General features: G+C 39.0%; 2 protein-coding genes across 2 annotated transcripts in view; one reads left to right on the forward strand and one right to left on the reverse strand.

Annotated features, from left to right (window-relative positions):
* Window positions 1-5,554: 5,554 nt before the first annotated feature.
* LOC102854185 (uncharacterized protein C17orf96-like) lies at window positions 5,555-6,398 on the reverse strand. Its single transcript, XM_006880381.1, has 2 exons — window positions 6,126-6,398; window positions 5,555-6,025 (listed from the first exon to the last, which is right to left on the reverse strand). The coding sequence occupies exons 1-2, from the start codon at window positions 6,396-6,398 to the stop codon at window positions 5,555-5,557; spliced, it is 744 nt and encodes a 247-aa protein (XP_006880443.1).
* Window positions 6,399-6,408: 10 nt separating this feature from the next.
* The window catches only part of AHR (aryl hydrocarbon receptor), a 52,482-nt gene continuing 41,387 nt past the window's right edge, over window positions 6,409-17,503 (forward strand). Inside the window, exon 1 of the mRNA XM_006880268.1 lies at window positions 6,409-6,473. Within this exon, the coding sequence (XP_006880330.1) occupies window positions 6,409-6,473 (65 nt within the window). The remainder of the gene's footprint in view (window positions 6,474-17,503) is intronic.

Here is a 17,503-nt window from a genome sequence, read left to right on the forward strand (position 1 = left end):
AGCTGACTCACAGTTGACCTATAGTGGATTTTTTTAAAAAATAGAGGTTATAAGCCACAGACGAGGAGACTGATCACCTTTCTCTTGTAAAGCAGCTAGTGGACTTGACCACTTGCCTTTGGGTTGGTAACACAACTCAGTACCCACTGGGCTACCAGACGTATATACATACACACAGAAAAAAATGAAGTGGCAAATGATGCTATTAAACAGTTAAAATCCTTTAAAATGGTGGAATATGAATTTAGAATTAGTTCATTGACCACCAAATCAATAAATTATATTTTGATAGGTATTTTCCACCCTTAAATTTATTATGCTGGGAAAAATAATCTCTTTTACTTTATATGTCTTTGATAAAATGGTGATAAGCAGCAATACAAATATTAAAGAATAGAAACAGAGGTAAAATAGAGATGGTTCCCTCTGTGCTTGAAAATTGCTATTCCATAGACTACACATTTCCCGAATGCATGCATACACTATTTTGGGAATGTGCTCTACCTTTCATCTTCAACTATAAACTGGCTCTTTTTGATAACTCTTCTAGCAGCTCTCCCAAATGGTGTCTCATCCAGGATAGAGGATTGATGTCTACTTGCCTGTTTCCTCTTCCCAGATCACTTTCATCTACTGTCCTATAATATAAAAATAAAACAAAAGTCATCAACTACAAAACATTATTAATCTTTTCTAATTCATGATAGGATAGCCTTCCTATCACACATGATTTTCTTTTTCCTGTCGGCAATCCATTGCTGGGATCTGTAGGGAGCTGTGCTTGCTGACTCTAAGGTGGTGCCTCTCTGGCAGCTTGAACCCACCAGCACAGTCTCCTTGAGATTTACAGCCTCTGAAAATCCAGCAGAGGGGCAGCCACAAGTAGGTTATGACTGAAGAACAATGAGTTTGAGTCTGACACCTTATCAACCATCCTTCCCTTCAGTCCTAACAGTGCTTCACAAAAAATGTACGTTTTCTCTATGTAGGAGTTCTCACTCACTTCAGAGTCTGACTCAGGAAGAGCACCCTGAAATCCTCCTCTCATCACTCCAACGACCCTTTTTCCACCTATTTTGCAGTACCATCCTCTTCTATCCAATCATTTGATACTATAGGGTTTGAGATTTTGGGTTGATATTTTTTTCAATCAATCTAAATAATTATTTTCTAGTATCTAGTCACCAGATAGGACTCCTCCACATTTTTAATTGTCACAAATATGCAGATGACTTCTAAATTTACTTCTCCAACCTAACACTCTATAGTCACAAGCCTGTATATTTTATGGCCTATATGGCATTCCTTATTAGATGTCTCAAAATATCAAATCCACTCCTGCTGAGGTGAATCAAACATTTAGTGACCTTTCTTCAAGTTTCTGGAACTATAAATCTTTATATGAGAAGATTGCTTCTCTTTTTTCCACGAGGAGCCTGGTGGATTTGAACTGCTGACCTTGTAGTTTGCATTGTAACATGCAGCAACATATGCCACCAGAAAGACATATGGATAGGTGACGTTGTCGTTAAGTACGGCCAAGTTAAGTTTATCCTGCAGCAGCCTTATCATTTCAGACACACTGGACCCCACTGCAGCACTTAATCAATTCACCTCACTGAGAGTCATCCTCTCTTTAGCTGCCCCTCCAACTTTTCAAGCATGATGTCCCTTTCCAAGGAACAGCCTTGTTTTTATGTGTTTATGGCAACAGATACATTCTAATTACCTGAGAAAACAGTAATTTTTGTTTTGTTTTAGTCACTTATTTTCTTCCTAGTACTAGCACATAGCTCATCCTCACTCACTTACTGTTTGTCAAGTGAGAAGTGACTCATCTTTGCTACTTCAGGGGGTTTTCAGAGCTCATAAATCACACAGCCTCTGAACACCTCCTGGATTAGCAGATACGGTACTAGCAGTCAGGAAATCAGAAGATATATTGCACTGGGAAAGTCTACAGACAAAACTTCTCCAAATTATTGAAAGGCAGTGATGCCACTTTGAGGACCAAGATACCTCTGATTCAGGCCATGGATTCTGATCACTTGCTATGCATGTGCAAACTGGACAATGAATAAAAATGACAGAAGCCTTTGAGTTGCGGTGTTGTAGAAGAGTACTGGACATTCCATGGATGGCCAAAACAGCAAACAAATATGTCTTGGAGAAAGTACAGCCAGAGTGTTAATTGTAGGCAAAGATGATAAATCTTGGCCTCACGTACCTTGGGCATATTGCTAGGAAAGGCTATTATTTGAGAGGGACAGCATGCTTGCAATGCAGAAGGTTGGCAAAAGAGAGGAAAACTCTCAACTAGGAGGACCAACACAGTGGCTGCCACAAGGGATTCTAGTGTGTTAGAAAGTGTGAGGATGGCACAGGATAGGACAGGGTTCAGAACTGTTGTTCACCGATAGGGGTCGTACTTGACTTGATGGCAACTAACAACAATAAATCACACAGGAGATAGCTCATGTTTCTCCCTTGGAGCAGCTGGTTGATTTGAACCTCTTGTCTTTGAGTTGGCAGCACCACTCCCTATCCACTAGGCCCCAGAGCTCCCTTAGGACATAGCAAGTACCCCCAAAATACCTGCTGGAAAAATTAATGAATGGCCCTCCAGTGGTGTAACTGGCATGAGTATACCGCTAACCCAAAGTGCTGTCTCAGATGGTTCTAATCCACCACTGGTTCTACAGAGGTAAGGTGGGCAGTCACTTCTTTTTTTTATTTAAAGCCCCAGAAACCCAAAGGGAAGGTCAGCTGTGAGCTGGTATCAAACTGACAAAAAGTGAATAATCACTTAACTAATTGCAATTGATGTTGCACTTAAGTTTATAGAGAGATTATTGAAAAAACTAAAATTCAGTAGTATATATTGGAAATTTTAGACAAAAGGGGCAAGAAATGTAACGATAATCTCTATGTTGATCTGAAGAACTGATCTGGAAACTGGTCAGGCCACAACAGGATGAGGTTTCAGTTAAAGAAAATCATCAGTCCAGTTTTTCACTGTACCAAATTTGAAGTGTAATCTTGGCCTTTGGAAATGGCTTAAAAGTATTTTGAAATGGATGTGATGTGAGACCGTATCTAAATTACAGTCTGGGTGCCCTTTTGTTTTTGCTAAGCCAACAGCTCCTTTGTTTACTGTCTTAGTTCAAAGCATCTAGGCTATAATGTCAGAAATCTTAGGCGACCCTAGGTTGTTCTCTTTCACCCTCTTTTGCCTTAACCATATCTATCATCTTCAATATTTTCCCCACTATTTCCAAGAAAAATGATACATAGGATGTGGAAATACTCAAACAATATCACTAATATCACATGCAAGCAAAATACAGTTGAAGATCTAAAAAAAAAAGAAAAAGGTCAGAACAGTATATTGACAGGGACTTGCTAGAAGTTCAAGCTGGGCATAGAATAGGTCTTGGCATCAGGGATATCACTGCTAATGTCAAATAGATCCTGGCTGAAAGCACAGGATACCAGAAGAATGTCTGTCTGTCTCTTATTGACTATGACTATGTGAATCACAACAAACTATGGCTAACATTGAGAAGAATGGAAATTCCAGAATACTCATACGAAATCTCTACCTAGATACTGTTGTCTGAATGGAACAAAGGAACACTTGAGGAAGGGTTTGTGTCAGGGTTGTATCCTTTCTCCATACCTATTCAGTCTGTATGCTAAGCAAACAATTCATGAATCTGAACTCTATGAAGAATGTGACATAAGGATTGGAGAAAGACTCACCAACAACTTATATTATGTAGATGCCACAACCTTGCTTGTTGAAAGTTATCAGGACCCAAAGCACTTGCTGTAGAAGATCAAAGACTACAGCTTTCAATATGGATTCTATTTCAACATCAAAAACCAAAGGTCTTTACCACTGGTACAATAGGCAACATCATGATAGATGGAGAAATGATTGACACTGTCAATGATTTCATTTTATGTCATTCCATAATTAACAACGTTGGTAACAGTAGTGGAGAAATAAGCAGACACATTGCTTTGGGCAAGGCCACTGTCAGGGACCTCTCCAACATATTGAAGAGCAATGTTTGACAACCACGGTCTGCCTGATTTAGGCCATGGTCTTTTCAATCACTTGCTATGCATCTGAGAGCTGGGCAAAGAATAAGGATGACAGAAGATAAATTGATGCCTTTAAGTTGCGGTGTTAGAAAAGAGTACCAAATATCTCATGGGCTGTCAAAGAAACAAACAGACATGGCTTGGAAAAGGTGCAGCCAGAGTGCTCCTTGGAGGCAAGGATGGCAAAGTTTTGCCTCTCATACTTTGGACATGTTGCTAGGAAAGGCCATTCCATGTAAACGGTTATCATGCTTGCAAAGTGAAGGGTCAGCAACAGAGAGGAAGAATCCAATCAGATGGACTGACATTGTTATTCTAGCAATGGCTCAAGTGTATTAGTGATGAGGAAGATGACAGACAATAGGACAAGGTTTAGATTTGTTTTTCATACAGTCGCTAAAAGTCATACTTGACTGGAAAGCATCTAACGACTACAACAATAACAACATCACCATAGATATATATTCCTGGACTTTTTACCTGGATTATTTTAACAACTCACTAACAATTCTCCCTGAATCTAGTCTTTGATAAAACTCAATCAAGCTTTTATGATTTGACTCCAAAGGTCCTGAACTTCCCATTTAGTGCCTCTCTCCAAAGCTCCAACCATATAAGCCCATTGTCTATATGTCAGTTCTGACTCCTGGCAAACCCATGCATTACAGAGTGGAACTGCTTCATACAATTTTGGGGGTGTTTTTTAGTTGTGTTTTTTTGGTTAGCAGTTCACCAGGCCGTTCTGCAGAGTTGCTGGGTAGGTTTGAACCACCCACCTTTACATTAACAGACTGAGCTTCTTGAGCTCCTTCCAACCATACCAGATACATATTCTCAAATATCTTCTGCCCCAGTGCTTCCCTTCTTTCTAGTCTCTTTCTTCCCACTAATCTTACTGAATTTGACTTAATGATAACAAAGTTATCAGGACTGCGGAAAAGGCATTAAACTGCCTAGTACAAAGGACACATTTTAAAATAATTAAATAGGTAAAAAAATCTCTTAGCCTTCAAGTCTCACCTTAAATGTGGCTTATTACAGTCTTCCCGTTCTTAGTCCAAATAGGTGAATCACTCTCCTGTCATATAAGAAACTGACTATTTGGCACGACAATTTTGAGATAAGAAGAATAAACAAATCTCTCTTGGTAAAAATAAAGCAAGAATGCTTCTTAGAAATGAGGATGACAATACCTCATCATAAACAGTCTGAACATGCTATTAGGAAGAAACAAGCCCTGGAGTAGGATGTCATGTCTGGTGAAGTAATGAGTTAATGAAAAAGAAGATTCTCAATCAACATGATTGACACAGGGCTGCAAAAATGTCTTCTAACAGGATTGTGAGGATGGCGCAATGGCAGGTAGTGTTTCATTCTATAATGTACAGGTCCTTATGAACCAGAATAAACTCGAAGGCACCTCACAACTCTTAAGCCCATTCAGCTACATAGTGTTGAACTTGACATCATCTGTTGAGACACTTCTTTGTGTGGTGGAAATGTGACCACAGGCAAGAGCTTTGACCTTACGAAGATGGCTACTGAAGGGCATCCTTACGTAACACGTCATCACGTGCCGGGAGGAGGGTGGAGCCTTAAAGGGAGCTGGAGTGAGGGGCGTGGCCAAGCGTGGTGGGGCGGGGCTACTCCGGGCTGTGCCGAGCTGGGCCCGTCTGGGGTCTCGGGCGCTTCTGCTATTCTGCGGGCGCGCGCCGCGGCGGGAGGCAGCGCTTACGGAGTCCGCTGGAAGCTCGCTCTCCAGTGTGTGCCCTGGAACGCAGGCCCAGAACTGGGGCAGGCGGAGCCGAGTGGAAACAGGGGCTCCCTGTACCGGTGGTCCAGCGCAAGAACTCCGCGGGCGGGAAGCACCCAGGAGCGGGGAAGCCCCGGGAGCAGCGCTGCGTCTCCTCCCTCCCTCAAGGGGTGTTGGTCACGGGGCGCTGTACCACCACGCGCCACCCAGGCCGGGGTCCCGAACAGACGCCTGAGACTCCTCCTCTGCCCGGCCGCCTCACCTGCGGGCAGCGCCGCGCCGCCTCCGCCTGTGTAGACGGCACCTGCGTCGGCCAGCTCTCGGGTCTCCGCCCCTCTGCCCCGGCGCCAAACACCGGCGTCCCCAGCCGTGAGGTACCCAGATCGGTCGGGACTTCGGGAGTCGGGACCCGAGGTTGCGCGGCGCCCTCAGCACCGCGCGGGGAGGACGCAGGTGGAGCAGGCGCGGCTTCTCGGGACCCGGCCGCCCGCTCCGGCCACTGCGGGGCGCCAGGGACCGGACAGGGCCGCAGCATACCGGGCACCATGAACAGTGGCAGCGCCAACATCACCTACGCCAGTCGGAAGCGGCGGAAACCCGTGCAGAAAACGTGAGTGTCCCTAGCGGCGTCTGCGGCGGGGGCTGGGCACCAGGCTGCGCGGGTGCGGGTCCTGCGGGTGCGGGTCGTGCGCGTGCCCGCCGCACCCCGCCCCTAGGGCCCGCGTTCCGGGGGATTAGGTCCGTTCCTGACACAGCCCCTGGATCCAAGGTTCGAGAGATCAAGAGTTTACATTTGTTTTCCGTTTTCATGATTCCATTTTAAAAACCTGTCCACCGCAACCATTGTCACCGGCTCTCACGTCCCCCACTCACACCCATCCCCTTAAGCAGCCAGCTCTCTTTTTGGTCCTCATTTGTTGACAGTTTTGTTCTGGCCCCTGGCGCTGGTGGATTAGCTAACCTTAGCTTGCCCTGAAATCCCCTTATACTTTTAATATCCACCTTTGTTCGGTTAGGGGACTGTCATCATACTTGGTCTTAGAGGAGACTCACTGGGAGCTCGGTAGGGCAGAATGATGTGAAAAGCCAACCACGTGCAGTCAGGAAGAAAGGGACCCAGTGCCTCTGAAGGCATTTTTTTTTTTTTTTTTTTTTTTTAATCCAGAACAACTGGTTTTCTGCTGTGCTTTTGTAAATTGCCAGGAATTGTTAGTGTCCAGCGTGTCTGGTGTCAGTGGTGTAAAGGGATAAAGGGATGGGAGCAGGTGTGAGAGTACGGTGGGCATGGTGGGCGATTTGTATTCTCTGTCTCCTTTGGGGAAAACTTTGTCCTTTTGGGGGTCATTTGAGGATGTAGAAAAGACCTGCGTTTGGATTCCTTGAGGGAGATGTTTTCATTCTTAGCATCTTCCTCTGATTTCCTTTCTTCTCAACTTCAGTGTGCTGTCCCTTATAATAGGGTGAACTCCGATTTGATTTTTGTTTTGTTTTGGTTGGATGTTTGTATAAGACGGCAAACAATGTTCTCCACCTAAAAAATATTTGTACTTGAGAAAGGCTTCCATTTATCTGTCTTGCAGCGTTTATTCATAATTATCAGAGTTAAATTACCTAAACCTTTCACATTTTCTTAAACATTCCTTTTAAACATCTCCTCAAGCAAATTTGCTTAAAACATGACTTAAATAAGTAAGGTGAATGAATATAAATAAATAACATTTTCAGTTTTATACGTAAAAGTAATTTGTGGGAAAGAATCATTATTCTAGAGCTTAATTTCCATTTAGATTTTTATTGGCCAAAGTTCCTCAAATCTAGCCTTAAAAATTGACACTCATGGAGCATATTTGGCCTCATAAAATAGACTCATTCACATTTGAAAGCCTTACCTATAGTGTGTCTAAGGTTAAGAATATAGCCTTGTCAGCAATTTTTTGTCATAGCAGTTCTGCAGCATTAGTTTCCAATAACTGGTATTTTGTAGAATGGTTTCTTGTGTAAATAATAAAAATGTATCTGTGTTGGAGACCCTCATGATGCCTCTATAGCTACTCATCCAGTAGGACATTTAACATAATAGATAATACAATTTGTGTTTTTATTTTGTGATCTGAAAAGTTACCAATCGCACTGGTGCATTTAAGATAGCTTCAGTCAGCATGTTATAAAGGGAACTAGGTGGCTTTAAAAAAAAAAACCCTTAGTTTATTTTAATTATAAAATTTGGCATTTTTTGTTTCTATTAACATTTTTGTTGCCATTTAAAAACTTAGTTCATTTACAGATATAATTCCTGGAGTAGGTAATGCTTCACAAAGTGGATAGTGTGTGTGAAAAAAATACAGTAATGTTTTACCAGTGATCTTCTCCCTTAGTGTATTAGGTTCCCTTTTATTTATGTAAAATATGCCTTTTATTTTAGTATCTTAATATTTTGTACATTTCTTAAGATTTCAATTTACTATTCATTATTTAATTGGTTCCTGTATTGCAGTGTCACTAAGTAAGACTTTTTCCTCAGTTACTGGCATTTTATTAGGTAGTTTAGGTGTTAATCAGGTCTTTATTGAGCACCATGCACTGTGTCTGATTGTGTAAATGCCTTAAAGTAACACCCAGTATTGTCTAAGAAAAGAACTAGTGTTGCTACTTACTTGATAAAATTACTCACAACATGCTTTTGCCTACATTAAAAAAAAATGATTCATTAGTGTAAATGTTGATTTTACAAATGAAATCATTATACATAGTATTAATATAAGTAGTTTAGTTAAATTTCGTTTGTGGATGATAAGACTTAAAATATGCCAACATTCTTACAGGGGGGAAAAATAAATTGTCTTGATTAAACTAAAAATGTTATCCAAATCTTTTTGACTTTGATCTCTTAAGTGATGGCAGTTTTATTTTACTCACAGAGAAAATATATTGTAGCACAGTTGCAAGACTGTTGAAAATTCACCCACCTAAATATACTGTTCCATGCAACTGTGTAATAAGATGAGTGACATAATTTTAATCTTGAACTCTTCCTGGCAAATTGAGTTTATTAAACAAAATAAACTCCCTCTAGTGGCAAGTCTGACATTGAGAATCATCTCTTGTTAGTTTTAAGTAAACTTGAAAATATGTTAAATTTAACCCTACAAAAATGTGTTCTACGTAGTAGAACACTACATGTATTTCCTTTAGACTAGACAATTCAGAGATCTGCAACAGCCTTGATAAAGTATCTGATCCATGAGCCTACCTTCATGAAGACATTTTCAAAGATAATCATAGAATGGATTTTGCTATTAACTCCTTAAAATGTTATTCCAGTATTCAATAATCTTGTTCAGAAAGAAAAGAAATACTTTTTCAATTCTAATTTTCTTTTATTCTCTTTGGAGAGTATGTCATTATTTGTTTAGTTATTTTGGTTCCTGAAAGTGAAGTTTTATTAGTACAAAAAAAAAGTTGAGTGAAACATCATATAACCAGATCTATAGCATTGAAACATCAAATAACCAGATCTACACTACTGAAAGTTGACAAATAGTAGCTTTTCCATTACTAATGTTTAAAAATTGCCATTTGTGCTTAAAAATATCAGCAATAGTGACCATCATGAGATGTCAGAACTGGAAAGAAATATTTACTTAATTAACATATTAAGAATAACAAAAGCTTTACCTTCTCTGTTCTTCTTGGTAAATTAATATTCTATTGTGGTTACATAACCCTCATTTATTACTTTGTAGAATAAACTAAAGTTTAATTGAAAATGTTGTATGTAAATATAGTGTCTAGAATAAAGAAATACAAGATATTTCCATTTATAGCATTATGTCTGTATCAAAATGACTTTACAGCTAATATATTGGTTATGGATGCACCAACACATTCAAACAATGAAATGAAGCAATTGAAAGTGTTACTTAATGAGAGCTAACACAGTATTCAGTGTTTGAAAGAGCTAGCAGTGAGGTGTAAGTGCAAGCTCTGGCTCTGACTGAGATAAAAGGTGAAGTCTGGTCTCCTCATCCTCACTTTGATAGATTTGGGCAAGTTCCTTAGTCAGTGAGTAAGTACAGTCAGCATCTTCTCCATCAATGTCACAGCTAAAGTCAGCCATATAAAAGATGTCTCCCAAAGGTATAACACCTGCTAAAGATAAAAAATTAAATGGAAACATAAACTGTGGTCTTTAAATACGCTTGGTTTGTCACAGACAACCAATTCTTAAGTGAAACTGTTAAGAGGCAGTATGTGATTAATTATGTTCTCAATTTTAAATAGTTACACAGTAAAAGCTTACTGATCTGTTTTGTTAAAACAATAACTAAACAGCTAAATATCATGCATATTTTAAACTTAATATACTTTTCTGCTGCCACACTTTAAAAAAATTCTTTAGTTGTTTAACGTAAAATTATAGTTTATTAATTAATACATTAATTTTAAGACTGAAACATTGCTCTACAAAGACTTACTAGTTAAATTCACATTTGGTTGTGCCTTTGTCTTTTAATTTTTGCTTATAAATACTAGTTGCTCATTATATTGGCAAAAGAAAGAAGGGTACAGTAGTCAGCTAATTGTACTTTGTATGTTGAGATTGTAGATATGTTTACGTATAACAATAGTATAAAAGCATATGTTTACAGATTTTCTTGTTGAGGTATTTAATATTGATTTGCTTTCTCTTACCTTTTTCAGTGGGGTTTTCCCCCCAATTTGTTCTTTTTCTTGAAATGATTTAACATCTGTTTCTGTTAGATAACATACATGTGTTTTTAAAAGTCAAAATATACAAAAAAACTCTACAGAAGTAATCTCCCTAAGTTACTTCTTTCACTATTTAATCATTGTCATCTGTATCCTTTAATTTTTAAGTAGTAGTATATAGGCCGTCTACTTTGACATGCACATATTAGAGATTATTTGTTGCAGTCTTATTAAGATATTTAAGTAATATATCTTTCCCCTCGCACCTTTCTGCATCTAATACAGTTTCATATTACAGTTGTTGATAAAAGTCTACATTTAATATTTCTTTATTTTTTACTATATAAGCCAAGTATTACATGATAATTCCTCTTTTTTATTCAGAGTCACTAATTTCTTGCCTATGTACTTTTCCATTTTCACTTTGTTTTGGTGTTTGGCTATCTGTTGAAGATAGAGATTGCATTTTTTTCCTTTTTTCATTGCTGTCAGTTTCATAGAGTTACTTGCAAAAGGCTACCATCTTGAAACCTCTTTGAAACCTAGTTTTAGATGGCATATCTCTATGAAACCTCCTTACATTACCTTGCATATACAGGTGAATGAAATATCTTTAATAATTTTCAGGATTATGCAGATAACATTTATTTTTAGGGCACTTACTATTTTCCTGGTATCACTATTTATTTCTTGTGCTAGAGACATTGTTGTTTAGACCTCATCACACTGTCTTAGAGCACAAGGGGAAAAAGAAGAAGTGATCATTACTAGGGCATCAGCAGGGATGTGGCAGTGAATTCTGAGACACTAAAAGTGACTTCAGCCAGAATTCTCATATATTTTTTGCAGGGAGAAGGCTGGCATTCCTTGTCTCACAAAGAAAAGCTGTCTAGCTATACACACTTTATTTTTGCACAAGTTCCCTATCCCACGTATTACATTAAGCATATAATTTGAGGCTATCAGCATTCAGCATTCATATTCAGAGATACATAAGGCATGTACTAAAGGGAGGGAGTGTGCGAGGGATGAGTTTATGAGTTGGACTTAATTGGTGGTAGTTGGCGCAGGGTTTTGTTGAGGAATACTGAAGATTTTCTAGGTGTTAAGTGAAGGGTAGAACAATTGTAGATGCAGAAATGATAAAATATAAATTCTGGAAAATTAAAATTGACACATTGAACTTGAACCAGTGGATAGCCAGTACAGGAGCTGTAAAAAAGCAATGAACTAAGCAATTATATAAAACACGGTGTATGTGAATGAAACATAGTATAAATGAAATACTGTATAAAACATAGTATACAGGCATAAAACACAATGCCTATGAATGATTTTATGAAAACCAATAAAGGTATATTTTAAAAATGAGCCAGTCATTGGAAGAAATATAGCTGGAGTGGTCCTTAGAACTAAGGTTGATGAGACTTCTCACATACTTTGGGCATATTGTTAGGAGATAAAGGACATCATGCTTGGAAAAGTAGAGAGCCGTAGAAGGAAAGGAGTGTCCTTAACAAGATGCACTGACAGTGACAGTGACTGAAGAACGGGGAGCTTAACGCACAGCAGTGTGATTCCTTGTGCTACACAACTGAGTGTGAGTTGTACAGGTAATCTAATCCCCAGCTTACTTTGGGATTTCGTTTCAAGGAATACTCTATTATTAGTCAGTTCTGATAGAAATCAAATAATTTTCTCTCTCTGACTAGCCTTAGGTTTTTACTATAGTTGCCTTTAGTAGCAGTATCTTTATAAATCTGATTTTTGACTGTGGAAGTTGGCAGCATTACATCAGAGAATGACAACATTAGCAAATAGCATACTACAACATCATATTTAGTATATCTTACCAACAATAGCATATTACAAAAAAAGAGTTCTTTGTAACTAGAATGTCCTGAATTGGAGGCTATTTGTAGATTGAAACAGTGGGAAAAGATTAAATCATGGGAAAATCATGTAATGCAGACTCAGCATGAGAGTAACTTCTTGTTTTAAAATGCCATATTAATCTCAGGTTTATGAAAACAGCCTCTTTGCTTTTTCTTCTAGTTATAAATGTCATATAAAATACATGTACAGTATGTAAATTTGTTATTAAGTTATTAGTGCAACAGCATTAAAAATTAGATGCAAATTATAAGCTTGGAACATTTTAGGTGGTGATGTTAAGAAAGGTTATAAAGATAGTGTTCATGCTGGCATTGGACAGGCTCTTGGGCCTGTTACCACCAGTCCTTATAGCGTGCAGGGCTCCTAAGACAGAAATATGGCATGAAGTCAGCTAGAGCCTTGATTTCACAACCATTTTGATTTACAGGTTGGGACAGGACTTTTGAGGTTAAGGTTTAAAAAAATAATAAATTGCTTCTTTGCCTGATTAACATCTTACAGTCTCTATTTCAGAAGCTGTCTGAATTCCAGATCTCCCAAATCCAATCTTACAGGAATGTTTGTTTACATTTCACATGTAGCTTATTAAAAATAGATAGTTGGCAGTATGTCTTGGTATAGATTTCGAGACAGTAAAAGGTAATAGCACTATATAATCCAAGTGTGATTGATTTAGGATTATTGTCTATTTTTAACAAAACTGGGCATCTTCAACATGTGTGGATATGTAGGAGATATTTTCAGAAAATAGTCCTAAATAGTTTTACACAAAATGAGGGTAAAAGTGAGTCAAATCTATTTCTTATCAGCAGCTTCAACACTAGTGGGATATGCAATAGTTGTCAATTGCCAATTCTGATGAGTACTTCTCATCTCTTGAGTTTATTTAATCTCTGTGCATTTGATTTTTCTCCTGTGACTATCAAAATACTCAGTCCTTTCCCCACTGTGATCATTGTATTTGCCTCTTTCTCTGCCTTATACCTAGATGTTGATGTTGCTACAGTCTGTTCTCAAGCCATTTTTCTCTTGTTTGGTATACCTTTTATAAGAACTCTTTGTTACCCCAAGCTGCAAACCCCAGAGTAATTTGAAACCTCTCCTCCTCAGCGTTTCCCTCTTCCTTGCAGCTTGGTCCAATCACCAGCTCATTGAGTGACTCATTGGCTTTGATGAGCAGTAAGGTGCTGTGCTGAGGATTTCAAGCAGTCCTTTCTTTACCTTCCTTACTGTCAGTGCCTTTGGTTCTGATTATTTTTCTGATTAACAAACATTGAGAACAACTCTGTGCCAAGCATTTGTGCTGGCAGTGAGAGAAAAGAGATGACCAGGTTTACATAGTAATGAAAGAGACAGACAAAAAGAAGTGTATGTGATATCCATAATGTACTACTTTGTTGTTGTTGTTATGTGCCGTCGAGTCGCTTACGACTCATAGCGACCCTGTGTATACAGCCCTAACCTCTTCTCTGTCCTGTGCCAATTGCACCGTCTCTGACACTCCCCTCCCATCCCAATTACCCCAGTCATTGAATCAATCCACCTCATAGAGGGCCTTCCCCTCCTGCATCTGCCCTCCACCCTCCCAAGCTTGATGTCCCTCTCCAAGGACCCGTCCCTCCTTATAACATGTCCAAAGTATGTTAGACAGAGCCTCAGAATCCTTGCCTCCAAGGAGCCACCCAGTTTAACCCTTTCCACAACAAACCTATATACTACTTAGGGAAGCTTTATCTCATGCTAAGTATTTCCCAAGGCGTTTATAATACATTTCTCTCTTGTTGGTGGAGTTGGATCCAACTCATAGCTGACCCTTTAGTGCATTTTGAAGATTGTAAATTGCAGGGGAGGAGACTGCTCATCTTTCTCCCTCAAGTGGCTGGTGAATTTGGTGAGAGGACTGCGACCTTTGAATTAGCATTGCAACTCTCCACAGACTATACCACTGTTGTTATTAAGTACGGTTGATTATGGCTCAGAGCAATCTTAGAAACAACAGATTTTAATCCTGTCCTAACCAGTACTATTCTCACAATATGACACATTCAGGCCCACTGCCACAGTCAATGTTGTCAACCGATCTGGTCGAGGGTCCTCTTCTCCTTCGCTGTCCCTTCACCTTCTCAAGCATGGTGTCCCACTTTAAGCAATAACCTTTCTTAGCAACATGTCTAAAGTATGAGAGACAAAGTTTCATCATCTTTGCCTCCAAAGAACACTCTGGCCCCAGCTTCTCCAAAACAATGTATGTTTATTCTTTTGGCAGTCCATGGGATCTTCAGCATTCTCTGTAGCACCACAGGTCAAGAGCATCTGTTCTTATTTCATCCTTAGTCATTGTCCAGCTCTCAGTTGCACAGCAAGAGACTATACTACTAGAGAGCCCTAATAACAGAGATAGGAACAATTTTTACCTCATGTAAAGAAACATTTATTTTCATATCAAAAAGGATACTATAGAGATCGGTCACAAGAACAGCAGTACCCCCTTACTTTTAAGCTTTCTTTCTTAAGAGCCATTTTGTTAATTTCTCCCTCTATGTCTCTTCCTTTAGTATATATGTTACTATTTTCCTCTTATATAGTCACCAGAAGTGTAAGATTAGGTTGTATATACCTTTTTATTTTGTTTGCAATATTATTTGTATAGAAATTCCTTAGTGGAATGATTGTATAAAAAAATTGTGTAGGCTACAGAGGGAGTGAAGGAATTGTTGTTATTTGCCATAAAACAATCTCTAACTCATTGTGACTCTGTATGCAGTAGAACAAAACTACCTGATCCTGTGCTACCCTCACCATCCCTGCTGTGTATAAGTTACAATATTCTTGTTGTCGCTGTCTTAGTCTGCTTAGTCTATCACTGCTCTCTGCTTTACCAAAAATGATGTCCTTCTGTAGGGAGTTGGCCCTCTTGATAACATTCCTGAAGTGTGTGAGAAGGTGCCTTGCAGATGTGACTTGGGAGGCGAGGGATCAGAGATCACAGAGAAGTGTAGATAATTCATTGTGTGGTAGGTCAGGGAAGGCTTGACAACAGGGGTCTACTTGAGCAAGGCTTTGAGAGAGTTGGAGCAGGACAAAGAAGTTTGGAGGAATAACATATATAAAAGTATCAAAATACATATTTATTAATGCAGACATTTCTTTGTTTTGCAGTATAGTGGATTTTTTTGTCCATTATAAAGCTCTGGCTAGAGGAAATGAGGCTTGAGTGGTGAATAGAGGCTAACAATCTCATAAAAGGGTCTTGTTACTCTGAGGAGTATGGATTGTCAGGAGCTAGTGAAAGATTTTGATCAGAGTTATAAAATAGATTTATACTTTAAAGATAAATTGCTACTACCAGAATCCAAATTCAGTGAGATGCTCCCTGTATTCCATCCTCTCCATCACAAGAATCAGCTTAGAAGAACAGGGCTGGGGTGACAATCTACAGCCGAGACTTAACTCCTAATGCTTTGTTTTCATTGATTGCATCATTTCTTTAAGGAAACTTGCTAATTCCTTTACCTTAATTATTTACATTTTTCCCCCTTTAGGCTCTCCTGTGACACACATGCCATTTAATCATGTCTGTGCTGAAATGCCCTATCAGAGGGGCCCTCCTTGACCATAACAAAACCAATAACCCCATCTGTCCTTAGTTTCTTACTGTGCTTGATTTTTCTTAACACTTAAGAGCCTGAAAAGCTTTTACTTGTTTATTCATTTATTTCTGTATCTTCCTGCTGGAAAGTAAGCTCTATGAGAACAGGAGCTAGTTTGTTTTTGTTTTTTCTGTTGTAATGTTTTGTTTGCTGGTAAGTGCTCTATGTTTGGTACCTGGTAGTTACTCAGTATTAGTTCAAAGATTGCACCCTCATACAGCTTTGCAGTCTCCTCCTTCTTCACCCTGTGTTTTGCATGGCAGGCAGGACACTTTTTCATAGCTTACCATTGTCTAGTAAAATATTTCTCAAGCACTTGCTCCCTCTGTTTTCATAGTGTTATTTGAATTCTCATTAGAACATTACTTGCATTAACTGGGTCGTTAATATTTGTTTAGTGAGGTAGACAATGCATTGAAGATAAAAGTTCGTTGATTGGAAAACTACAGAAATTACATATGACCGAATTTCATTCCTAATGTAATTAGGGTAAAATAGCAAGGGGAATAGTCATCAATTTCTGTTAAGTAAGAGGGTTAAACCAGGCTACTCCTTGGAGGCAAGGATTCTGGGGCTTCGTCTGACATACTTTGGACATGTTGTAAGGAGAGACTGGTCCTTGGAGAGGGACATCATGCTTGGGAGGGTGGACGGACAGTGCAGGAGAAGACCCTCTATGACGTGTGACTAGGGTAATCGGGATGGGTGTGTCGGAGGCAGTGCGCTTGGCACAGGATAAAGCTGGGTTTAGGGCTGTTGTACATAGGGTCGCTATGAGTTGCAAACGATTCGACGGCACATAACAACAACAAGTGGTTCTGTAAATAGTCTGGGGGAAGTATTGACCTTTTGTGATATACCAGTTAACTATTTTTAGAAATATACACACACACACACACACACACACACAGAAATAGATAGCTATAGAGATAGCGATAGATATAGCTATATCTTTTGTTTTCGTGTGTGTGTGTGTGTGTGTGCACGTGCGCGCGTGCGTAATGAAATTTAAGTGGCAAACCAAATACAGGAAGTAAAATAGAGAAAATAAAGACATACTTTGAAGAAAATTTTCCAGTGATAACAGTTAACCTCTAGTTCTTGTCAATAAATATAAATGAAGTCACACTTATTATTTTTTTAATATTGCAAGAACTGCATTATTAGATGGCATCTGGATACCAGAAGGGCTTTGAGAAGTTATCACTGATGGAATGAAACTATGTGAAAATCGCCTGGGGGGTAATGAGTCTACACATTTATTTAGGGTTGCTATTGTTTATCTGTTACATAAATAAAACTAAGATTGATGGCTTTTGTAGAAGATGACAAAGGAAGTATAATTTTCACATAATTTATTGTCACTGTGTTTTCCCCCCCCCTT

The sequence above is a fragment of the Elephantulus edwardii genome, unplaced genomic scaffold (assembly GCF_000299155.1).
Source record: "Elephantulus edwardii isolate Elephantulus edwardi_28Jun2011 unplaced genomic scaffold, EleEdw1.0 scaffold00007, whole genome shotgun sequence".
NCBI classification, from domain to species: domain Eukaryota; kingdom Metazoa; phylum Chordata; class Mammalia; order Macroscelidea; family Macroscelididae; genus Elephantulus; species Elephantulus edwardii.

What these genes read in the sequence shown, in the direction of transcription:
- LOC102854185 (XM_006880381.1), bottom strand. Translation starts at nt 6,398, where the DNA reads ATGCTGCGGCCCTGTCCGGTCCCTGGCGCCCCGCAGTGGCCGGAGCGG. An exon ending in CGGCGCGGCGCTGCCCGCAG is followed by an intron (nt 6,026 to 6,125) that starts GTGAGGCGGCCG and finishes ACACCCCTTGAG; the next exon opens with GGAGGGAGGAGACGCAGCGC.